This window comes from Solenopsis invicta, chromosome 15, assembly GCF_016802725.1.
Source record: "Solenopsis invicta isolate M01_SB chromosome 15, UNIL_Sinv_3.0, whole genome shotgun sequence".
Taxonomy (NCBI): Eukaryota; Metazoa; Arthropoda; class Insecta; order Hymenoptera; family Formicidae; genus Solenopsis; species Solenopsis invicta.
In genome coordinates, this window is record NC_052678.1 from 4629620 (window position 1) to 4655602 (window position 25983).

At 41.3% G+C, this 25983-nt stretch overlaps 1 protein-coding gene across 22 annotated transcripts in view; it reads left to right on the forward strand.

Moving 5' to 3' along the window:
* LOC105207684 (polypyrimidine tract-binding protein 1) overlaps window positions 1–25983 on the forward strand; it is a 478610-nt gene that overhangs the window by 399870 nt on the left and 52757 nt on the right. For 21 of the 22 annotated variants that reach the window (XM_039457815.1, XM_039457817.1, XM_039457821.1 and 18 more), the window contains one exon: window positions 16318–16506. In XM_039457815.1, the coding sequence (XP_039313749.1) occupies window positions 16318–16506 (189 nt within the window). The remainder of the gene's footprint in view (window positions 1–16317; window positions 16507–25983) is intronic. The other variant, XM_026137311.2, reaches the window with a different exon arrangement.

A 25983-nucleotide genomic window follows, 5' to 3' on the forward strand; every position in this document is an offset into this window, starting at 1 on the left:
AGCTTTCCGCAGTGTAATGCGATTTTACACCGCTTTGTTCGTCAGCGATACCGCAGCGTATGTAACGCATACGTCATTGGTTGCTTTCCACGGCGATACCGCATCGCTCGCATTGCAAAAAGGGGGAAAAACAAGCCGGGTCCGAGTTGCTTTATTGTACGGACATGACGGATACGATGATCATTAGCACCATTAGCGCAACCTGCATTCGGGATCAAACGCTCCGCTACCGGGCTGCTTCGTTCCATCAATAACGATCTCCTATTGTTCGCGTTCGTTCTCCGCTCCCTTCCATTCTGACCAAAACTGAAACTCGCCAAAGCGAGAAAGAAGAGGGAGAGGGGCGCAATTTTTTTTTCAACGGGGCGATCGTGAAACAGCGCGAAAAGTTCGGCGAAACATGGGAGACGCGTTAGCGATGACCGCGGGCGAAAATGCATAATAATAACAAAAGTTTTGTTTTTGCGATACGAGAAGAAAAGAGAGAGAGAGACGTAGCGAAGTGCATACAGCGAGAGCTAATTTTTGAACTCGGTCGCGTGCATAAACGATCCGATCGTGTTCATCAGCGGATTTTCCGCGTATCGGCCTTCCGCGTATCGGCCGTAAAACAGTGTGCGTACACGCAAGAATGCACTCGACTGAACGGGAACTCGTTGCACGGGACACGCTCATCAACGCGCATTCGCATCAACGCTCGTGCGTTCGGATGTCGCGCTTCCGTTTCACGCCTGATTAATGAGCTGACGGAAGGGTCTCCTGAGAATTAAACCAAGCGAGATTCCCATCGCGAAGGCTTTTCGCGATTCGCGACAATATTTCGCGGCGCTCGCGCAATTCGGCGATCCACCTTCACGCGAGACAATATTCCTATATTATAAATACATCACGCTCTTTTGCCGCTTGTACCGGTTCTTCGTTCAATTTGAAAACTTTGTATGCAATCTTGTGTTTGAATTTTTTTAATCAAGATCTCTCCTTCCCTTAAATAGTTTCCGCTCGGCATTTTGAGAAGGCATCGTGATCGATTTAAATGAGCAAGGCATAAATTTGCAAAATTTATCTGTCGAAATAACTGTTGCGGATAATTATGAATATTTTGTAGATTATTAATTCTCCTAACGATTTTTTTTTGCTGCTGCTCTTCTAATCCAATCAGGTCACTGGAGCCTGATAATGTTTTTGAAAGTTTTCGAACTCTAAAAAATCTGAAAAAATTCTGATACACTCTCTCAACAATCCAGATTTCACAATTGTTTGACCGGGAAACGTTTTCCACTTTTTTTTCGCATCCGAATTTGAGGCAGAATAATTCAAAATTGAAAATTCCGCTGGGTCTTAAAATCCCCGATTGAAGGATTAAAAATCGATGTATCTCGAAAAACGATAAATGCAGAGAATCGTTCTCGTGAATTGTCGGCGATGGTGCACGCGTATGACGACATCGCGTTCTTCGCCGAACAATTTTTTTCGCGGCATTTTGATTTTTTTTTTTTTGCCACTTTGGAGATCGCCTCGTGTAAATATCGCAGTCGTGCATCCGCGCGTGCACAGAGGACCATCCTCCTCCCTCTCCCCTCTCCCGCCCTTTCCGGCGATGATAATGAAACGTCTGAATGGCCGATGGATTACAAACGCACCGGTCGGTTAATTAAGTGCGCGCGCCCGGCGAGCTGCGCCGAAATTTTCGATTCATTAGCGGACTGTCTCTCGCGCGCTCTACATACGCGCCGCAGCGGTGATGGGAAAGTTGCAGCTGATCGAGAGGAAATAACCGATCCCTTTTCGCGGCTTCCGTTGGTTTGCAGCGCATTAAGCCGCCCCCATTAAATACACGGCAAATTCGAGAACGCAGCTCTCGCGAAATATTCGTCGAAATATTACGCGCGCGCGCATGACCCCGCGAACACGGCGTTATTAAACCACTTTGGGATGCGGTACGTGTATATTTTTGTACATCGCCGCCGTTACCCCCGCAGGGAGAAAGCATTTCCACCGCGGGCTACGGATATGGTTGTTTTTCATCATCCTGCTCTGAAAATACGTCGAATATTCTCGCACCCTGTTTGACGCTCCGCGATCTTCTTTCGGGTTACTCGTGAAGTACTGCGGAATTTTAAATCACGCGTTTGTACTTGACTTTCTCATTCGAAGAAGTTATCGTTATTATTATTAGTTTTTGTTAGTTAATCAATTTAACTTTGACAGTGCAATATCGGTGGCGTTTGTTTCGTGTGAAGTATTGATCTCATTAAGAAAACGTTATTACACGAGAGAGCCGGCAGTCTTGCATGAGTTTTTATTGGAGATCCTTCCTAATTCCCGAAAATTTCGTGTGCGTTTTGACTGACCTAAGACGGTATTTAATCTCCTTCCTCGTTTGAGGGGTCACTCGAGTGGTTTGCGTCGCGTCCGTGGAGATCCTGCTTTTTCGACCGAATCCCACGAACTTTGGAGTCCTTCTCGTTCGCTAATGACGACGTCCTCAAACCTCTAGTGGCCGCTTTACAAATGTGACCAGCTCTCAGATCAGAGATAGCCCTGGTCTCTCTTTACGGGCCAAGTTTTTAATCGCTCGGCCTTTGGATCCGCCTGCGGCCGCACTTAACTGTCGTTTTACTCAAGCCCGGTATGATGGCGATATTAAATCATTTTACTTTCCTCTTCTTTTTTTTATGGAACGATCTTATTTTATTCGGAATCACTGACGACCATTAAAATTTTCATAGTATGTCATATCTCTTTCAATATTTTTTTTTAAACTCATAATTTATAGATATTATTAGACGTGGAATCCTGCAAGTTTTTTTCTACTTTTAGACGTGAAAAAGGTAAATTACGATAATTCTCTACTCTTTATACTTGTTGCTGTAGTTTCTTACATTTTAGCATTAATCGTAGAGAATCAAGTTTTATAAGATTTTTTTATAGAAAAATACAATTAAAATTACATACTTTCGTAATTGAAATTACAAGTTATATAAATATCAGGAGTTTCGAAGTCTCCACGTTCACAGTTGATGGTTAAAGTTTATTACTCTCGCTGCAGTTAAAATAGTTTTCTAAGATAAAGTTTCGAAAACGTTTTACTTCCGATTTCGATGAAACTTTGTGAAAAGCTTTATTTTGAGTTAAAATGAAAACCTTTAAAAGGAATTTTGACGACTCTTATGAAAAACCGTTCTAAGATGAAATGATAGAAGTATGGATAAATATTTTTCTTTACCCACAGCCAGACAACTTTCGACTGATTTCAATGTCAACCTTAATCTTTAAGGAAATCAAGGTCGTTGCCTGTACTTCGACGCTGTATAAAAATTATTAATAAAACAATTATCATAAATATATAAAACATAATTTTAAAAAATATATACAATCTAAACCAAACCAAATTTTAATTTTTAATTGAAAATTACTTTTTTTGAAAAATTGTAAACTCATGTGAAGCAATATGACTTTATTTCGTCTTGTAAACAAGGAGGAACGGGGATGAGCCTCACTTCACCCGAAAAGTCGAACAGTTGTAGACCTCATTTCGCCCTGTAAGCAGAGATGATATGAAACTGGATATGGACTTCGTTTCTCGCGAAAAATACGTGAAAAAAATATTTTTAACATTTTATCGTTAAAAAATGGCTTTTTCTCAGAGGAGTCATCAAGAATCCTTTTAAAGGTTTTCATTTTAGCTCAAACTAAAGCTCTTCTAATAGGTTCATCGAAATCGGAAGTACCATTTTCGAAATTCCATCCGCTTTCTGTATACGTACAATATCTCTTTTCTTTATCAATAATGTATAATCATGCAGTAAGAGGATTAGAAATTTTCTACGTCCCAGCAATGTGTATAAAAGGAGAGTAAGAACTAGCAGTATTAATAAAAGTTTTAATAATATAATGATAATGTTGCCGAAAAGGATTTATAAATAAATCGTTAATCAAAATAGAAAAATAAATTTTATTATACGCGGAAAAACAATGGTTTACAGGATTATTATCGTGCATGTAATATTGAAAATATTAATTATTGTCATTACATTAAAATTTTAATTAATACCGTAATATTTGCGTGATAAACAAGTATGATTACAGCTGTAAATGCATAAATAAATTGACATTTTTCGAATTTGTGTTGTAAATATTCCTGAAAGATACATATTTTTTTACATAAAGTTTAAATAAAGATATATTTCGTCATATACACTGCCGAAGTTGAAATTAACAAAAGAGCTGTCTGAATCCGATACGTAAATGCGTCGATAAAATCGTCCCTAAAAGTGATCATTGATAAATATAATGGGGAGAAGAAACCTCCGTGCGTCTGATACAAAAGCAAAATCCTCAAAAATGTTGCTTTTGTTATTTCTGAATGGCCTGGACGTATTATCAGAAAAAAGAAAGTGGCTTTGTTGAGCGGTGTGGATCATCCAAGTAACATCTCACCGAAGAACAGGAAAGCCGTAGAAGTAAACGAAGCAAGAGCACGGATGAAAAACTCTTACGGCGAATTCGGCGAGGGAGTATGAGAAAAGGGAGGGAGAGACGACGGTGGGATTCTAGTGCGCAAAAGGGAGGACAGGTACGACGACGAGGGTGGTGAATACCTCCGAAACGAAGAGGAATGAGGGAGATGCCCGTCGTTGGCGAGCCAATGGGGATCGAAGCCGCAGAAAAGCCTTCGGTGGGAACTCCGAATGGTGACCCTACCACCCTCGTCTCTGCGTCCGCTTTTCTCGTCGCACACTCCACCTCTTCCTCGTTTCCTCTCTCCCCCTCCCCCCAGCACTCGCAGCGTTCCCCTTTGCCGTCGGTAGAGTCATACAAGTCGAGCAAAGCCGATCGTGCCACTTTGTATCACGTGTATTCCTCCTTCCTGCGCGTCGCCGGACTGGCCCTGTAATATCTTCGAGTTCTGTCATTTGTAACTTTTTCTCTCTTCCCCTCCTTCTCGCGATCGAAGATTGAAAGTGAAACGCACACTCGTGAGACTTGACTCGACGAACGCTTTTTTTTTCTTGCGTCGTTGTGAATCGTTCAGATGTCTCACGTTAACTTGTAATTCGCATCTGAAAGATTTTTTTCAAAGTTTCCCTGTTTTTTTTTATTTTTTTCGTGGATTGAGGTATAGATAAGTTTAAACTCTGATATGAGATCTTCTTAGAGACCACGCGCCAAACGCCGATTGGCTCGATATTAATTAAATTAATAGCCGTTATCGAGGGCGAGCCTAGTTTTGTGTGGAGGACTTTCTGTCCCTCGGGAGAAACGCACGGGTGTGATAGTACTTGGGCACATAATTTAATTTCTCCGACACTGCTCCACGCGGTTTTCCTATTATTTTTCTTTCCCTTTTGTCCTTCTTTGTTCTCTCGCCACCCACAAATAAACAACGGACCGTGCCGCTTGCCATTAAGATTTTTTTTCCCCCTTCGACCGATGGAAAAGTTTTCGCCCCTTTTTACAGGGTGGCAGATAAGCAAATAGTCTTACAACCACCAGAACGTTGTTTGGGACTGTTATTTCTGGGTGTGTGAAACTAACTTGAGATCCCATCTTGCTGTTGTTATTAGCTAATGGTATCTGTGAAGTTCTGCGAAAATTCGAAATCGAAGAATGTGCGAGTAACGATAACAGTAGTAGTAGTAGTAAATACATATACCTTGAATTTAGTACGACCCGTTATTAGCAAACTTTACAGTTGTTAATAAGATTAAGATTTTTTGAGGCAGCAGAAAGGTACTTGATTGATAAGGGAGTTCTCAGGCGCGTGACGCATGAGATTTTAATTTTTTGCAATATTTTTTTATTCAATTAAGAAAGAATGATCAATTACGTAAATAATAAATCACTCGTCTTTTTTCTATTTTAAAAAAAGAAGTTTGGTAGTTGTAAAACTTGCCTGTGATTCGTCGTAATCACCGACAGTCTCGGTGATGGCGACGAAAATAACATCCGGTTCCCAGTTCGTGAAACGTCACGGAATAAGTTTGCGTCACCGAGCAAAGGGAGAAACGACGATTTTCTTCTCGCGTGGGAAATTTCGGGGCTGCCTCGCAATCCCTACGCTTTATCTAATGTTGTTGGAGATCTGTCGGTATCTTAGTCCGCCGCGACGGGGGGATTTTATGGCGTACTTAAATTACGTTGTGCAAAGTAAATTTTGCGGTTTCGGAATAACGTGTGAGATGTACCGGCATCTACGCTCGCTACACGCCGTCCCTTATTTTTCCTCGCGGAAAACCGCGGAATTCCGTGATGTCGCGATATTGTCGTCGTGCACACGCGAGCCGCCTTCACACGCGTGCGTGTAAGCGGACACGTGTGTGTACGTGTGTATGTGTGTGTGCGCGCTGAGCTCGTTGGAACGCGCGAGCTTTAATTCGAACCGATATAATCCGCTTATCTGTCAGGGCGCTTATTAATTTTTAGACTAGCAATCGGATTCCCGGGCGACGCGACGCGTCGATCGGCCGCAATCGAATTCGGCAGAAAAAAAAGGAGGTCGAGAGGGGTGGAGAGACAGAAATAAGAGGAAGAATAAACGAGATTCGACACGAGAGTAAATCACGCGTCGCATAAAACGATAGGCGCGGATTTGCGAAATAAAGGATCCGCGCCCTCCCCCTCCCCCATCCCTCTCATCCCTTCTTTTTTTAACCGTTCCTCAAAAATAGGCTGTTATACGGAATTTTGTGTACCGTTGACACAGACGTTTATTCCACGTTGTGCCGCTTTTGTTCGCGCTGCTGCTGCATGGCTTGAAGGAAAAGGGAAAAGCTAATCGAGAGAAAAGGTATTGCTCCACTCGATCTCGTTGGAAAAATACCGGGTTTTATAAAAGGAAATAAATAGCGTCTGCATTGCTCTCGCGATCGCGGGACCAAGCTCACGAGAGAGTCACGTTACCTCCTCCTTCCTCTTCCCCTTCTTTTTTTTTTGTTATACGACATCTCGCCATTATTATTGCTCGACTTCTATAGGGATTATTATTTTCAGCATCGGTTTTTATGGACGAAGATATAGAAATGAAAAATTTATCAACATACATACATGGGAATATTTTAATGCGCATACGAAAAGATATTTATTCAGAGGGCTGTGCAGCAATAGAAAATACATACGTCATTTATCACGCAGGCCGAAACTGAGCCTTCGCAGCATTGCTACGACCTTTAAGCATAATAGTCGAAGATTAATTTTTCAGAGTTCTTTCATCCGTCCTTTTCTGGATGACACGTCTCTCGCGCCCGACCCTCTTTCGGCATCGTCGTTTGTTCCGATCGAAAGTCCGATCATCACGATTACCTTTTTACAACGAAAATGTCCGCCGGTGCTTTCACAAGCTTTGTCACGTACATCGGCATCCGGCCATGATTCGGGCCGTCTTCAATGCGCCGATTTCAATTTCGCGGGATAAAAACGCGTCGTTGAATGAGATAGGACGGATCCCTTACATTGGTTTTATATAGGATGTATCAGATGTCCTACAGATATCCCATGAGTTTGGCTTTCAATATCTATGGCTCGGAGAAAGTGCGCTACTTCCGAGACGTTCCGTGTATCGATAGCCCGCGTCTCACGATACACAGGAAAATATGGCATCGTCACCGATGGAACATATATTTCGGCCGGCGCGATAAACGACCGAATTAAAGTCGCAATGTCATCGTTAAAATGAACTCCGAAAAATGGGCGCTTTTTCTTTTTACTTCGATTCGCGTGTCTGTCAATACTCGTACACATTCGTGGCGCTCTTGTAGAAAAAAAAAGAGAAAAATTCTGAATAATCGATTCGAAAATCATTGCAAACGGAGCGTTACGCCTGAAACGAACTTTAATGTAGTATCTTACGTATTACAACGGGAAATTAATATTACATGTAATTATAAAGCTCATAAGAAGATTAATGTATTTTTTTATGTTCCTCTTTCGAGCATAATGGACGTATAATTTATCCTAATTAAGGAGGGCATTAATTTATTGTAATCCTTAACGTTCGAAAGTAGACTTCTTTGTGGTATTAGCATCGTTTTCCACGGATTACTTTGAATCAAGCACGCGATATACATAATTTTATTTAGAACATCTTGAAAGAATATAATTTAGAAGAGCGTAATTAATCTTGCGTTATTATTAATTCTCATTAATGAGTTTAATCGCGATAATCATCGGCTAAGAATATACATTTTTGAAAAATTTCTATCACTGCGAACTGACGAAAGACGGAAAAACGTTACCGAAGTCCAGATTAATAATAAAACGTTTGATTTACGTCATAGACGAGAAAACATTATATATCACTATGTATGGATATCGGGGGAAAGATGGAGGAGGGGGTGGGGGGATAGCTTAACGATTTCCAGTCGGGAGAAATATTGATATACGCAGGACGCATATTTTTATGGGGTCCATAAAAATCGGTCGCGCTGCCGACGTCGGCGGTCGCGTCGAAAGAATCGTAAAAATTTCACGCACGCACGCGAGACGCTCGGCTCTCGCGGCCGTGCATTCTTTACTTAGCCGCGCATTCGCGATCCCAACGAACCTATAAGCCGTAAACAATAGTTACGCCTGGTATATAAGGCGCGTCAAATTATCAAGATATATATTCCTAAGGTACCTCCGGCGGCTGAAAGCTCGTAGGGTGGTACGGGCGCGAGAGGGTGAGAAGGAAAGAGTTGGCGAAGAGGAGGAGAAAGAAAGAGACGAAGAGCTTTCGCGTGGGAGGGAGGAAGGGGGGAGGGGAGGGTGGCTGGCTCGCTCGGGTGGTTGGGAAATCGACAGAAGGAGGCTGCTGGAGGATGGTAGTGCGCTCCACTCAGACACCCAGCGGCCCCATTGCACCCTGGGGTCTGTATTAATGATATAATATTTCTTTGATTCACCGGAGCGGCGTACCTCCCTTAACAACCACCCTCTTTGGGCCCCGAGTTGATCCCAACCCCCGTATTTCTCCTTCTCTCGCTTCCTCCTTGAGCAGCCGTGAGGATAGAAGAAGACAGTGGACGAGTTCAAACGTAGTTTCAACCGAAGGAAAACCCGTTTTGCGTCCCTTATAGCGGAGATAAATTACATTCATGTTCTCCACCCCGCGCGTCCTTAACCCCTTCCATCGCCTAGAGCGACTACCTCCGAGCACCGCGCGAGAGTCCCCGTTCGAATCGTCGTCGTTGGAAGACGAGATTCGAGGAACGTAGCGGAGTTTATTTAAATCAGAAATAACTCTCCGTGTCCCGTTTCTCCTCCCCGCTGGAGCATATCCCGCTCTCACTCTCCTCCCAATCCTCCCGTCTTGCAACCCCTTTCCCGCCTTCGTCTGCACCGAAACTCGCTGGAAACTTAGCGGATGGCTTATAACGCTTATAACTCCGTCAATGATAACGAGGTTCCGCTTCTATCCGCTCTAATAACAATCTCATGACAAATTGCCTGTCTCTATAGGGTGTCGTAGTATTATCGCGATTTCTTTCTGCCACCGGCTGATTTGGATTTCTTCGGAGCATATAAATTAAACGGCACTGTTTCTCTTATAATTTCCTCGTATTTAATTATAAATAATAATAAATCCTGTAAATAAATATTTAATTCGTTTCGAAGAGTTTCGAAATTTAAACGCAATTATCTGGAAGATATGTATACATATATCTATCTTTCTATTATTTCTTTTATATTCGCATATTTTCTGTGAAAACACGATAGATTCGAAAGCTGGATGACAGTAATCTCAATGGCCGTCGGAAACCCGCGATTATCGGACTTTCCAGAGGAAACCACCCTTGCCAAGTCTGCGAAATGCGAGACGTATCGCTAAGAAAGCACCCGCGGGAATTTGCGAACTCGGACGGACTTATTCACCGGATGCGAATAAATTTCGGTGGAGCTTCGCGAGCGAAGTTGAACGACGCGAAAGGAAAGAAGATAGAAGGGTGGCTTTCTTGAAGGGTCGATTTTTCGAGCGGAGGAGGCGACCCTCTTCGATCCATCGGGACGACTCGTGCCGCGCACACTGCGAACACGCAGACACGCTTGTACGTAGACGTGTATGTGTGTGTGCACGCGCAATACGTTGGATGTTTATGGCGCAGCGCGAGTATTCGATCCAATAACGGCTTTATAGCCGACATCGAGCGAGCGCCGCGGTTTCTCGATGGCAAAATGTTAGGAAGTTCGTGGCTAGGCCCGAGCCGGCGGAGGACTGCGGATAATCCGGGATCACAAAGGGCGAGATGCCCGTCCAAACCGAGATCGGGCAGCCGGGGATACGAGAAGGGGAGCCCCGGATCTATCGTGTGTCACGACGTGGGGATTATAGAATTTCGGTCGTGGCGAAACGCGCTTGTGTACCGGGACCGTCAATCTAAATCGATCGATGGAAGGACGGGTAGGGCGCGTTGGGTACGTGTCGAACTTTTAATTAAAAATTATTACGTAGCAGCTAATATACATCATGTGAATTATACATCATGTGAATTTTATTACTGTAATTTTAACCTTTTTAAGTAAGCAAGTGGTGGCCGCTGCTGCACCCCAAGCAACGAAGAAATGCAGATTTAAAAACCTTGTTCTGGAAAAATAAAACGGAAAGTGTTGTCTGCAAGTCTTAAAGTTTATTTTTTTTATTACGTTTCTTTATCTCCTACGACATAAAATATTAATGAAAAATATGTAACAATAATGATAACGTTTCTTTGGGGTGTTGTCAGCACTTCACCTTACACGCACTTACATAACTTTCGGCCACTTACCTACTAAAAGATTAAAGTGACATAGTTGCGCTCGTATCGCGAGGAACGAAAAAGTTTATGCGTCAAAAAAAGCTGGCGGGCGTTGAATACACGCTGTAGACGTGAAGAAAGAATGATATCGCGCTGCCCGTAACGTGAAAAAGAAAGGGGCAAAAGAGACGTTATAGTATACGCGACATTCGATCTCCCTGATCCCCGAAGTCGAGGAGACATTGCTCGCTCTTGTTGTGCGAGCCACCGATAGATAAATGTGTCCGCAAAATAATAAAGTCCTCCGGCTGCCTTTCCTCGGTGATGTACGGCCCTATAAATGTAGCTGGCACCCTTATAATGGGGTTCTGCCTACGACGACCGGTGGTACACGCCCGTACGATTACCACCGTGCCACCCTCCTCGTTCCGGGATTCCCGTGATTCCCGGCTACAACACATGTTCCCGTATACGCGTGTTCCAAAGAATCTCACACAGCTCGCCGGAAATCTTCTTTCGCCCTCCTTAATTATTTGTCCCGTCGACGCGAGATGGCTAAACTTCTAGCGTGACCGTGGAAATGAATCGCGAGATCTTTGGGGGTAGCGATTAGTCATCAAGCATTTGTTGCGCGGGCTGTCGCGTGTCACTCCACGCGGATGATCGATGAATTAGCGCGAATGTGAAAAACTGGAAATAATAACGTCGCGATGTAGCGACGGTGACATCGCGTAACGGATTATCTTTAATAGACTTCAAATTCACGCTGCTCGCGCGTGGCGGGACGCTCTCGGCGAGAGGAGGTGCGCGCGGCATCCTCGATCATAATTAAATGCAACACGGTGGCGTGGAAAACGAGTGGACGACGAGTTGCAAATGGTCGCGGGAAACATTTCCCGGATAGTCCATGAAATCCGAAACGCTTTCGAAATGTCACGATAAAACGGCAAACAACGCGGAACATCCAGCAGCGAAACGTATACGCCGTCGCCAAAGAATGCTCTTATTTGCGTTTGGTACGGAAACAAAATGGGAAAAAAAAAAATGTAAAAAATACACCTGGCGTGGAGAATCGCCCGTAAATGCTCGGCTTTTGTGAAATACGGCGGCCGACCATAACGTTGCGCCGTTTTGCTCGATAATTATCGACGCGCTCGTACGTACGCGTAGTTTTGCAACAAGATCTTTTATCCGATCCGTCGAGCGAAACGAAAAACATGGATACGCAAATCGTTCGCGAATCGTAACACGCACAATGTGGAACGCGCGCGCCCATTCATTCAGCCCCTGTATAAAACTAGTTTTCTAGGTAAACTTTTTACGTAAATTTCTTCGATTAAACCCCGATTGTGGGCCGATTGTTAGCTCAATCGCAGTCGCGGCTGCCACGCGCGCCGCCGCAGCTGCCTCCAATTAAAATTAATTCATCCGTTTCTATACGTTTCTGAGCGTATCTCTTCGAATCAACGCGGCGGGCTTATCGCGAGATACCGTTCCATTTCGCTATTCTAAAGCACACGTTGCTGCTGCGCGCGATCGGCGAATGCCACATCGCCACGCACGTCCTCGTTAAGCGCTTGAATGGATCATTGTGCCGAAAATCGCGGTGCTTGATCGCCAAAGCGAGCGATGTGATCGTACGGTCGGCCGCGTGTCCGCCAACATAAGGGTTGATCCTGGATTCAGCGGATCCAGCGCGGAGGATTTCGCCCATTCGCACGGAAACCCAATTGCGCGGCTCTATGCGTCATTAGCGCTGGAAACGGAGTTAACGCCGTTAAATCCAGGTCGGTCGGGGTCCGGTGCCGCGACATTATTCGCACTTGTGCCGACAGTTCATTCGTTCGTTCGTTCGTTCGTTCGTTCGTTCGTTCGTTCGTTCGGTCGGTCGGTCGGTCGTCGCAGATGCGTCGCGCGTAATGACGACCTCTCGTACGAAATGCGGATAAACGATCGTTCGTTCCGGTTAGTCTGATTTCTGACGATAAATATTTTTTTTTCCACTTTCCGACTGCCGTCGGTATTCCGCTCGAGACTTCTCACGTCTCTTTTATCCCGATTACTAATTTGACTAGTCATCAGCGGATTGTCGCGAAAGAACACTTTTGAATTTTATCGTTCGCACGCAGTGATACAGGATCGTTTTGATGATTTCTCTCTGCTTTTTTTTACGTCTCTTAAAAATTTTATGACTTTAATTGGTCAATAAATTCATAGCGAATGTAGAAAAAAATTGCGTCGAGTCTAGCAGAGATTTGGACAGTTTTGATAATCACGGTCCGGTTCGCGCGTTTTATGAAATAAATTTTTCTTACGCTTGAAAATTTACTGACGAGAAATTTTATTTCCTTTAACGTTCTATCAATATCGAATCTCGTCGCTTTGCCAATATTTTTCATGGCTTATTCGGCAAATATTTTCGATCTATAATACACAAACTAAAAACTGGGTCACTTCACTGATGCAAAATGAACTACTACACCGGTAGAGAGAGAAAGAGAGAGAGTATTTCAATATTTTTACATTTACTAGTGCATTTGCAAACATGTAAATAATTTTTATAGGTACACAAACCTATGGATATAACGAGATGAGTCGTTAAACACATAATACGTCATATTTCGATAAAAACAAATGCTATTTATTACGTGCTTCCCAAAAATGTTTATTTTAATCATATGCATTTAATTATAAATACGTTACAATTTGTTTATGGATCCACGCATGGATACATGTGTTGTTTACGCGTCGCGAATTATATAAGCCGTGTATTCGCTACATTAACAAATTGCTTTTTCACTAATGGAAAGATTACATCAGCAGCAGATCATAGTGTGGATACAAGGGCTAGTTCGTCGAAGTAAACACAAATGCGGTACGAAGTAATACCACTGTTTGCTTAGTGTTTTACTCATGCACGTTTACAATTAATTAATTTGTTCGCTGTAATTAGCGTAAGTGTTCGGGAATAAATCCAAAACGCATTGACACGCGTAGTTAGATAAACTCGCAATAATGTGACTCGCGTAACGTTGTATTCCCTCATCCAGAACTCTCGTTGCTCAGATTAACTACCACAAGATTAATCGCCAGTGTTTGCGAGACTCGTATTGTTACGTTGCGTGTGACGAATCGCAAACTTTTTTTCGGAAATTACGTTTCAATTATTAATTCCGCGTTTAATTTAAGTTCTTAACACAGGGAAATAGGGAAGGTAAGCGCGAAACGGGTCATATTTGCGCGTATTTACACAGCATATATTTATCTTGTTCTCTGAAATTATCAGAGAAGATCGCAGTCCCGTGTAACTTTTGCTGAAATATGCGATGTATTAAATTGTTACTTCTTTCCGTTCTCCTTTGCTAATTCTCGTTTATTAATTGGAATGTGTGCCGAGGAAAGCTCCGTCAAATATTCAAACACGACGGATATATTTGCAAGAAGTAAATTAGATATCACGAAATTGTAGAATTATACAAACGATAACAACGTTCTCGCGGTAATATCATTTAACAGCGAAAAATATATCAATTTATGATATAAGCGAGCATAAAACATACAAGAACGAGAAGGATATTTTATCCGAATAAAATTACATTTCTTGATATCAGGTTTTCTTTGAAGCGCTCGAAAGCTTCGAGGCAGTTTGTAAAAGGGTACGTTCCAAAGTATTTTTTTCCAAAGATTATTTTTTTATGCTCTTACCTAGACGGAATAATAAAATTTTTAAGAAAGTTATCAAGTTAAACGCATAATAAGACGTGCCCTACAGCGCTTTTCTTAGTACTTGACTTGCGCATTATACAATAACGACGAATCCAGCTGACTCGCCAAGATCCTCACAATCGAGCAACGAGTCTCGCGCTTTTGTACGTAAGGAAACTATCATTCGCATTTCAATACCGGTTGCCCTCTCTCTCTCTCTCTCTCTCTTTCCTTTGGATGTGACGAGGAGACACGGCGAGGCTTTAAGTAATATCGATATCGATGCGAAAAGGCGGGTGTCGAACGCTCGAAGAAGAGAGAAAGGAAAGGGGGGGGAGGAAGAAGAAGAAGAAGCGAGCGTTGCGAATGCATCGATATTGAATTGAAAATGGATCGCGCGGAAAACGGAGAGGACGGGAGGAAACTCGTAGCTGCTCGATGGCGAATATAACCGCTATTCGCGCATAAACATCCCTCCTCCTTCCTTCCTGTCCTGCGCCTTTCATTTCCTTGCTTGTACGTATCCGCCGCTTATACATATTACGAGCTCGAAAAATGCAGTTGTCGCGAAACCTCCCCTCCCCACGTCCATCTTCGAGACGATTACGAGACGATTACATTTGATTAATCTTCTCGCTGTTTCCTCTTCAGTTTCTTCCATCTCCCCCCTTCTCTCGCGGCAAATCAATTTTCTTTATATCTGGACTCGATTTCTATCTCGGCGAAAGTGCACCGTTTTTCCTCGTCGGCCGCGATAATAAAACGGTCGGAGGACGAGCGCGGTAATACTTTTTATTAAGTTTTCCTCGATAAACGTACCACTTGACTGTCGCGGATGCGACTTCGCGACCCGAGTCTTCGGGGAATTTTCCTTTACGCCGAGTTGCGCACGAGGACGATTTAGAAATACGGGATTATTAATTTCATGAACACTCAAAGGAGAAAAGAATCCAAGCGAAATTCACTGTGGGGTCTCAAGAGAGACTCCGCTTCTCTTTTTACCGTTATACGGTTATATTTTTATTTTCCGACGAAATTACAATATAAATTATTATGATACGTAATACGGGTTATATGATGGAAGTTGCTCCATAAAAGTGTATTTATTAAAGTAAACGAAAGAGTCCAAATGAAAGAAGACATTTTTGCAAGCACCAATTGCCATGGAGCGACGTAATTAAAACAAAATTATTGTTCAACTTTGCCCCCGAACCCATCCCCGTCTCTCGTTGAATTTTGTCGTCTGTTCCAAGTGTGTTTGCCCGTACGCGAGTTTCAGATATTCCATTACGACTTGCGCTCCGAGGTAAATATAAAAATGCTTTTCGTTCCTTCTTGCATGTTTTACCTTTCCGCGCATAAATCAGAAAAGAATCTCGACATAACTCCCCGAGATCGGTTTTGAGTTAAAGTAACTGCGCAAACTTGGACAGTCGTGCATCCCCTTTTATCTCAAACAGTGCGGAAGATTTACTATAAAACGCTTTATAAAATCATATATACATTATAGCGAAGTAGTTAAGTAGTATAAGCGTATTACATATCAGACCTTAATTTGTTAGTCTCGCTAGAGATTTGGAGACTAAAAAGTAAGAGTGCTGACATTCATTTAATTATTTAACCAAATTAAACACAATTTAAAATGCATGCTTAAAGGTTCAATTATCGTAAAACTTATAACAGTAAAAAACTTGAACTGGATCCAAAAATGACTTATTGTAGACGGAGGGTTAACATTGAAAAAAAAAATTAAATTTAAATTAGCAACTATATCACAGGACATATTTGCGTGAAAAATAATATTATTGATGTAAACGTTTGCTCTCTTTATATATTTATTTGAAACATCTGAAACCGGATAACTTCCAGCAACTGACAAAATCTTCTCTTCTCGTTACAGGCGTTTCTTGAAATGGCAGACGAGAATGCTGCGGCGACCATGGTGACCTACTACGCTTCCGGCGTGGCCCAACTCAGAGGCAGAGCGGTCTACGTGCAGTTCAGTAATCACCGTGAACTCAAGACGGATCAAACGCACTCCAACAACGCGGTCAGTAGCCCAACAAATGATGTCGCCAACACCTCTGAGGTCTGTGTCATACTTCTCGCTTCACTTCTTTCTCGCTTCACTAAACCCCGGGAACGGCTGCATGAACCACTACTCTATTCTCGCCGAACTAACTCTTTCGATTTTCCTCTAACACTCGTTCAGCTTCTTTTTCCCCTCTTCTTCTACCGCAGGTATCTAAAAGCGAAAAACTTTGAAGTAACATCGGACCTCACGTGAGCGCTATATCAAAAATTACGTATCGATCCTGTAAATAACAGATTTTGATTCAATGAAATGTGTAATAATGCTTGAATGTTTTACGTTCTTGACGGTGAAGGGAAACGAGAGTGTGCTCGACGTTGTACGTACTGTCAACGACGGTGACTTCGATGCCTCGAAGCGTCGGCTTCGAAGGCGGCAGGCGTGAAACGGGGAGGGTAGGGGGCGGGGGGACCTGTCGATACAATAATCATTAAGTGGGCGATCAAATTAGCTTCGACAGTATGTTATTTATGCGGGTTAATTAATTAAGCCGATATTCGGCCCCTTATGCACATATCTTTGCCTAACCAGCGTGGCAAATATCGAAACGCTTGGCGCGACCTGTGCTGGGACGCGCCACGGCCATTTCGCCGTCAAGTCAATCTAAACACTCGCGTCCGCAAACTCCGTTATAATTAATGCGTCCATAATTTATGAACGATCCCTCGGGCGCGAGCGAGCGCGACGTTCGTTTCATCCCCGCGCTCCCCACCAGACACCGGGCCCCTCGTCTACGTGACACACGGTCGCAACATACTACTTGCAACTTGCGCGTGTCATCGTGTACCGCTGGTCATCATCGGAACTAGTTAACTCACTGCGCGATTCGCGGCCGTGCACGGGCCGGGCCGGGCCGTTCCGAATGGAATTTGTCAGCGAATTAATTAGCACGCGAACTCAACTGGCGAATCAATGGAATTCAGTTAGAGCATTTGCGTTATTACGTAGCACGCGCCAACTTACGTTCCTTAGTACAGCAGAGTCTCCTTAATTTTGATCCTATGGGGCGATAACGGCGAAATGTCAAAATTGCTGAATACCCTCGCCGCAGCGCGAGCTTTCCGATCACTGTGCACTTGCGTAAGCGTAGTTGCGCGCACTAAACTTGTCGAAACTATAGCGTACGCGAGTGACTGCCCGAACCTATTAACAGTAATATCAATCTATTAATAGTAACATAATCTTAATATTACAATATTGCTCAACAATAGAACTGTATTATATCACGCAAATAATATTACTGAGTAGAAACTATATAATAATGTATTGTGATATTATATGAGGTTATATTACTGGCGAGAAGTGTTCGTAACATCGCTATGTGTGTGTGATACGTGTTACACTAAATACAATTGAATGAAGATGCGCGTTATCTAACGAATTATGTCCCGCCTATTATGATGAAAAATATTTGCGAAATATGTGGGTTGAAAAATGTGCAAAGATTGCAGAGGGAAACGGTTTACCGATTCTGGTACTCTGCAAATTTTGCTCAAACTCATGAAAATCTTGAAGTAATTATATTCAATTTGAGTGATTTCAATTCAAATATTTAACGCGTTAATGTTACCACATTTATTCTGGAAATTTAATATTTTTAATCCGATTGCATCGAAAAGAATCTTTTAAAGAAAAATTATGACAGTCGCGTTGGAAAATAAACTGAATCATTCTGAAATGGTGGAGTTACATATTAAAATTCAAACAAGACGTGCCAACAAATTAAAAAAAAAAAAACACCGCACTGGCTGGTATTCAAAGTCGCAAACAATTTTCAATCTTTGTTTGAAAGAAAACAATGAATCTGTAATTAATTACTTTCCATCAAAGGTTGAAAATTAATTATGGCTATGAATACCGGCTTAAGTATCGTTTGATCTGAAATCGCTCAAATCGAATATAAGTAATCTCAAGATAGAGTTTCATGAGTTTGGACAAAATTTGCAGGTGCCAGAATCAACTTTCATAAATCCTCCTCTTTTAACGAGAGTCTACTGTATTATTACGTTCGTTTCCTCAAGTCGGGATTAACGCTTACCTCTTCGAACGTTTTCTCTAAAGATTCGCGGTCCCGAAACGTGATCAACGTGGAACGTTCCCACATTCGGAAATCCGGCGAGAACGATAACAGCGACGATTCCGAAGCGAGCGCACGTGCTCGATGAATCCGCGGCGCGCGGCGCGTCATTGTCTTCTCGCCGTCGTCTTTCGAGTCCGCCGCGGGAGAATTGAGAGCGACGTCGAGCGAAGCTAGTGTTATCGTTAACCAGCCCCGCCAATTCGACGTCGTAACTCCGTAAGTTTCCCGATGCCACCACCGTGTCGGTCTGTCTACCTCCCTCCCGAGGACACCCTCCTCTGAGTTACCGAACTGCCGTTGCCGCTCCCAGGGGGGCGCAACTTCGCGGTGAAAACGGACACCGATCCCACGGGGAATCCTCCGGGAAAGTTTCACGTGTATCGGGACGACGGCTGGCGGGGGGGGGCGAGGTGGTGATGGTCCGCACGAAAAATAATAAATAAAGGAGTAAATAGCACGGCGACGCGCGCTTCGTCGCCGCCGATGCTTTTTCTGACACGCGGAAACTTTCCGCACACGTGACCGTGGAAACTTTACAATCCATGGGATTTACAGAGCCGCGACGCGCGCCGTTTTACCCGGGAACAAAATTTATCGTAATTCCAGGAAATTTCTACACGCAAATCTTGCATCACACCCTTTCTGTGTGTATCACGATGTTATCGCGCTCTTCATGCTTAAAATCATAAAGAGGCAATCATAAAACACATAAAACTAGAAAAAGTTAAATGAGAGAGAGAAAGAGAGACTCTTTTATGTACTTAGTGCCACCTGTTTTAGTACTTTTTTTATTTCTAGAAAATATTAGAAGTCATTTCCAACTCTTGCTTCGTAAAGATTCAATTTTTAACGATTATTTATTTTATATACTTTGATGATTTTTACTTCAAGCCCGTAGAGGAAATGTCAAGTATACTTGCTAAATTTATTATCGCTTATTTATTTGCAATATTAAATAAATGGTTTAACTTGAAATGAAATTCTCTTTAAATGAAAATGAATGAATCAAACGGTTGAAAGTTATATTATAAATAAATATATATAAAATTTTTACTTAAATATACTTGTATATTTAAAGTCTTTCTCCAATTATCGTTACTAAAATGTTACTGAGAGAAAAATCTATATTTATATTAAAATAACATTAATATAATCCTTGATTGTGACAATGAACATGGATTTGGCACTCAAAAAGATATATACAATAATTTCTGAATTTAGTAATTAATAACAATGAATAATTTAATAATCATTTATTCGAGAATAGAGGAATATTTCAGCTTTATATTTTTATTTTCGTTCTAACTTGCGCTAAATAAAAAAACTCGAACGCAGTCTATAAAAAAAATACATCTTCCAAGCGTTTTTAGCGAACTGTAATTTTATCATTCGTATATTTTTATAACTCGTATTATTTTTAACTTTAAATACTCCGTTCGACGATGATGGTTAACGCCAGAAGCTAAAATCGGTTAAACCACTCAAACTCGTATATAAAAGTGATATTAAAATTGGCTAACTTTCTTGAGTAAAGAAAGAGAAAGAAAACGCGTCGAGGCGAGAAGGGGCGGGGAGCTTTCGAGAGAGATGCAAAGATGGTCGGTGGAGGATTTCACGGCGTTCATTCCCTCTACGGTCAAACGATTTCTCGCCGGGCATCCAGACTGACAAACGACGCCGAAAAAGCAATCGCCGTGAAAGCCTCGGCGATGCACCGTATCGTGCATCGGCCTCTGTCTCTACACGGGCGACGATGATGCTGGAAATTTTGCGGCCCGAACGCAAGACAAACGTCGCGCCAACCGTGCTCGTGTCGCCTGGAACAGGAAATCAATTTTATATGAACGAAGAAACAAATCCGCGTCGACGGCTGTCATGAAACCCGCGTCAGAGTCACGCTTTTCATTCTCGATTAAAATATCGTTGCGCATTTTCAACGTAAGACAAATGACTTGTACGAATCACATCAGTTCATTCTCTCGTATTATGTTGTGTGCGACGTAAATCTTTAAAAATTATATTTTCGTTTTCCGATATTGACATTATTCACGTTTTTTTTTTTTTGTTTAATTTTTGATACGTATAAACTGGTACATTGAAAGAAAACAATACAACTACTATAATTTCTCTGCAATTTGTAGTCATTTTTTGGACTATTTATAATTTTATTATATTTATATATTTTAACCGCAAATTATAGCTTAGTTATTATAGTTATTATATATTACTATATAAATAGTAAGCAAATTCTAAAAGATAGTTATTTACTATAATTGTGATGGTATTTACTATATAAAAATTTATTTTTTTTTACCATCCATATTTTGATGTTTTACTAAATTAATTTTGAGATTATTTAAGAGATTATATAATTTAAATAATAGTAAAATTTTTTCACACAATTAGAACTATAAACACAAGATTATTATTATTAACATCATTCAAAAAAATATTTAGATAGATTTCTTGGTGTCACAAGAAAAAATTTCTCACTTGTACACTTTATTGCAGCGTTTTAGCAATATCCTCTCTAAAAAATTTGTATCTCATTGCCAGTTATACAGTCAAATTTTATAACAAGTACTATTGGCCTTAACATGAATAGACGCCATGAAAAAAATTTTTTTCCGTTTTTCACAAACACTTCAGATATAAATGTCTGTCTCTGTTTATTTTTATTATTTATCTACCTTAGTTAATTTTTTACAGTCAGAAAATTGTGGCTGCGTACTTGCAAGACCATTTTTTTTTAGTGCAGTAATAACTATAAAAATGGAGCTCCATAAAATTTTGCAATGCAATTATAGTGACAAATACCAAGCACTTTTTTCTCGTACTTGCGCAATCGATAAGAAAAGCGTAGACTTTGCTACTACTTTTCTTGTCGATTGCGTAAATATGAGAAGTATTTGCTAATATTTGCAAGGGAAATGAGCAGTCGTGGACTTATAGAAGTCTTCCGATATCGATTACTCATATAATAATCGGAGATAAAGGCCAAGTCAAGACGAAAGGTCAGCAAAGGCATGAAACAGCTAGGAGACATCAAATTCACAGAGAGAAAGAGAGAGAGAGAGAGAGAGAAAACGAGAGAAGGGGAATGTATAAGTTAAAACGCAACAGCCTCTGGGGGTGATGTGTCGTTAAGTAAATATCCGGTTAGCGAACTCGTTTAATAAAGACGCCATGCACCGTGGCGTCTCGGCATTGTTTAGTAATTAATTTAGTACCAAGCTCGCTGCCCCGCAAGCGAGTAACCACGCTGTTTAGAGGAATGAGTGAGATAAAAATAAATATTTCGAGGTGTCAAGAGAGAGAGTGAGAGAGAAAAAACGCAAGAGCATTATAACGTGGCGGCGTTGCGTCCAGAAATAGATTATTGTCAAGGGAGATCTAATTAAAACCAAATTAAATACCATTGAAGTAAACCGCGCGAGCAATTAGACGCTTTCAATTACGCGAATGTGCAAAATTACATGGAAATTGAAATAATATTGATACATCGTTCGAATAACAGATACCGTGAAATTACGTTGAAATTGAAAATATGTTTTAATAATAGGTGCTCTGAAGACCGAACTTAACATTATGTCGCCTTGGATACATCAACCTTTATTCAATTTTTCAAACGTAAACGTCAGCCCGATACGAACTGTCACATAGCCTCGATACGTCTCGGCGAATTCGATTTAGCTATTATAAGTTGCTCTGCATGTATTTCCAGAACGATTTGTTTTCACGCGGTTGACAAAGTTTTGGTAGTCCCGTCCGTGTCAGCTTCGCGCAGTCCACTTTTAACCTCTCTAAATGTACTTTTCCTCCGAGTTTACGAGAACGCGAAGAGAGCTTTCCGTCGTTCGCGCAGTCTAGAAACCTGTGTCCGGGATTAAGAGATATTTTTAAGTGGCTTCTCATCCGTCGCGCAATACCGCCTCTTTCCCCCCGTTCCATGTTGGTTGGCCATTTGAATTAATTTAGATATTCCCGACTGCTTTTATCACCACACTCGTCCTCGGTCGAATGATTTCGCTTTTGTGTTCGGGACACCGACGAGATTTAATTTGGACGCGGCACGCGCGTAAATGGCTTGGCGTGCATCGCGAGCGAAATTTCACGGTGATATATCTATTTATATAAATAGATGTGTGCTATACGAGGAAAAACGAGGAGCGCACGAACTTGGAGAAAACGAGAAAATTTGTCACTGTTCTTCCCATCGGATCGATACACGTCGCTTATGTTGCAATGCATTTATTTATAATACTTGTTAATTCGGTGTTGTTAAAAAATTTACGACAAGCGACGTCAACTTTCGAGGGCAAAAAGGTAAAAAGCATTTCGGAGTTTGTAATTGTATAACGGGCTACACAAGCTACACAAAATATATTTCGGACGATGTTTTATGCTGCAACCTCTCGGCGCTAATTGATATTTATTCCGCCATACTTTTACGTATCATTGTCAAAGCTAATAAATATGGAATAATAACCGTAAACCGCAGAGCTTTTCCGCGCCGGTTATTTGTTTTTACATATCCGCGGGCCAAAAAATCCCTCAATGGCGTGTTTGAAACTAAACGTTCATCTTTTTTTTCGAATATTTTTTTCCCAAAAATATTCGAACGTTTAATTTTATATCTTTTGGAAATCACGAAGGAGAACCGATTTTTGCCTTATTTAATTTCTACAAAATTTTCCGAATCCATGTTTTTCATCTCGTGGTATTTTTATTATAATACATATTCAAAGAAGGTTGGTTTTCGTACGCGACGAATTACGTGCACGCCTTTGACGGATGCGCGCGCGATGAATGGTCAAGCACGAAAATGTCCCTCCGAGTCTTCGCGTTTCGTCAGTCGCGCCAGGCCCGCGCGCGGAAATCCGTGGAAAAGCTCGTCGCGATAGGCCACGCGCGCGGAAAATTTTTTATCACCTCGCGCGACGGACTCCTGCCGGTCTCTTGATACTTTTAAAACAGATTCCGCGCTCGTGCGGCGGTCGTAACAAAAGCCGGCGACGATGGTGTGCCTGTGCGCGAAAAAGAAGGCGCTCGCCGCGCCGACTAATGGTTTTTCCCGACGAGGAAACTTTCGGTAGCCTTTAGTAGTCGGTCGCTTTTACTAACTGAACCCACGCGCGGCGGGAAGCTCCGTAAAAGGCAGCCTCGTGTCCCGCTATAACGACGCGACATAATTCTGCTTTACACCGTCGGCGAACGGCGGCGGTCCTCGACGGCGACTTTTTTTTCCTCCCTGTTCTCTCTTGAAAAACTTTCCATCGGCGGGGAGAAAATAGAAGAAAGAAACGGTGTCAAGCCTTTTGTCGGACAATTCTGATATGCGCTTATGCGTCGCGTATCAAAGCGCGGTCGTGGGTTAACCCTCCGTGGTCCAACCGGGGATATGAAGAACCGGACGAATTTTCAATTTTGAATTATTCTAACTCAAATTCAAACACGCACAAAAAAATGAGAAATATTTTGTATCAATCAATTGCGAAATCATATTGTTGAATGTTGGAAGAGTGTACCAGAATTTTTTCAGCTTTTTTAGAGCCCAAAAACTTTCGAAAACACTATCAACCATCAGCGACTCGATTAAACTAGGAAAACTGCAAAAAAAATCGTTGAACCACGGGGGGATTAAATATGATTTCTAATCCATGAACGAAATCCAGAGGAAACTTTTATTGTACACTGAAAAAAGTTTCTTTTCAATAAAAAGATAAATGACTAAAATGAACACTTAGAGATATTTATTTGTAAAAATTATTTTGTTATCAATTTAAATTAAAACATGTTTCGGTTTTACTTCGCTCTCTTCAGTTTATAATACATAATTAAAATGTCATTTTACGAACGTTTTGCAACAGTCGCGGATAATATAAACGGTGATTATATATAAATAAACATTTTGTGAAATTTCATGAAAAAGGGAGCGATTATTTGAAAGCATTACGTAAATTTACAGTTAGATACGAACTTCACAACATGTGCGACATTTGTATAATAATTATAATATACGTATATAAGAGCGGACAAAAATAAAAAAAGTCGTGTAAAAAATCATGCATTGATTGATCATAACTTAGTTTCTATCTCTATAGTTCATTTTAAGTCTAATTGTTGAGGTGTTTTTTTTTATATAATTCTCTGTGGATCTTTGTGAACGTAAAGATCCCATGAATCAGTTCCATGGTCGAGATATAAGACATTAGTGTTGTAGTAAAAATGTGTCGAAATAGTCAAGGTTTCTTACATTCGAATTATTTTCTTGATTTAAATAAATATTTGTTTTTAAACTTGGAAAAAATTTTTTTAATCAAGAAAATGATATTAAAATAAATATATTTGCTTGAACATAAAAATTTTTTTTAGTGTACTAATTGTTTTTTTTATGTAAAATTCGCTAAAAGAAAATTTATTTGTCAATTTTTTTACAATAAATCTTACAATTGTACGCGTTACAATAAATAACGTAGCTCGCCGTACTTATAACTTGTCGAACGACACGTGTACAATTTACGAGATTCTGAAAAATTGCAGTCGCAGTCTCAGTGCTTCCTATTTACAGGACTAGAAATGACGTATCATTTCTTCTGGAAAATTCTCGAGATGATGCTACTTATCGAAAGAGAAGCTCCCAGAGATGATCTGACTATCTAATCAAACTTAGCCATACATCTTTTGAAATAGAAAACTCTTAGGGCAATATCACTTGCGTCGAAAGAGAAGCTTCTGGAATAGGAAAATCCGATTATCTAATCAAACTTAGTCATACATCTTTTGAAATGGAAAACTCTCAGGGTGATGTTACTTATCAAAAGAGAAGTCTCTGGAAATGGGAAATCTAACTATTCGAACCAAGTCATACATTCTTGAAATAAATACGCGGGCGAAGCTCACATTATTGCTTCTGAATTTTCGAAAAGCTTGTCCAAGCGGAAAAAAAAGAGTTCTTTTTACGGTTGATCATGTGACCTAGAGACTATATTTTCGTCTAGGCCGAGGTGTGTAAACAAGAGTGCAAAAAAAAAAAAGAAAAAAAAGAAGGAAACATCCCGCGTACATGAATTTTCCACAATTAACCCGTGTCAACATCAACATTTTTCGCCGACGTTTACCGGCGCGACGCGCGATAAAACGCGGCGATCATGAATAAATCAGCGTTACCGCGGAGTAAACGTGTTCGCTAAGCGACGCGTTTGACTAAAACCTTGCCGTTGCTTTTTATTATGGGCACTCGGTTATCGTTGGCACACTCTCGCGCACGTTGTAGATGCTATCGGACTGGCAAAAGAGGGAGAAAGAAAGGAAAAGAAAAAGAGAGAGATATGTATATACATATATATATATATATATATAGCCATTTCTGGGTAGAAAAAGCAATGGAACCA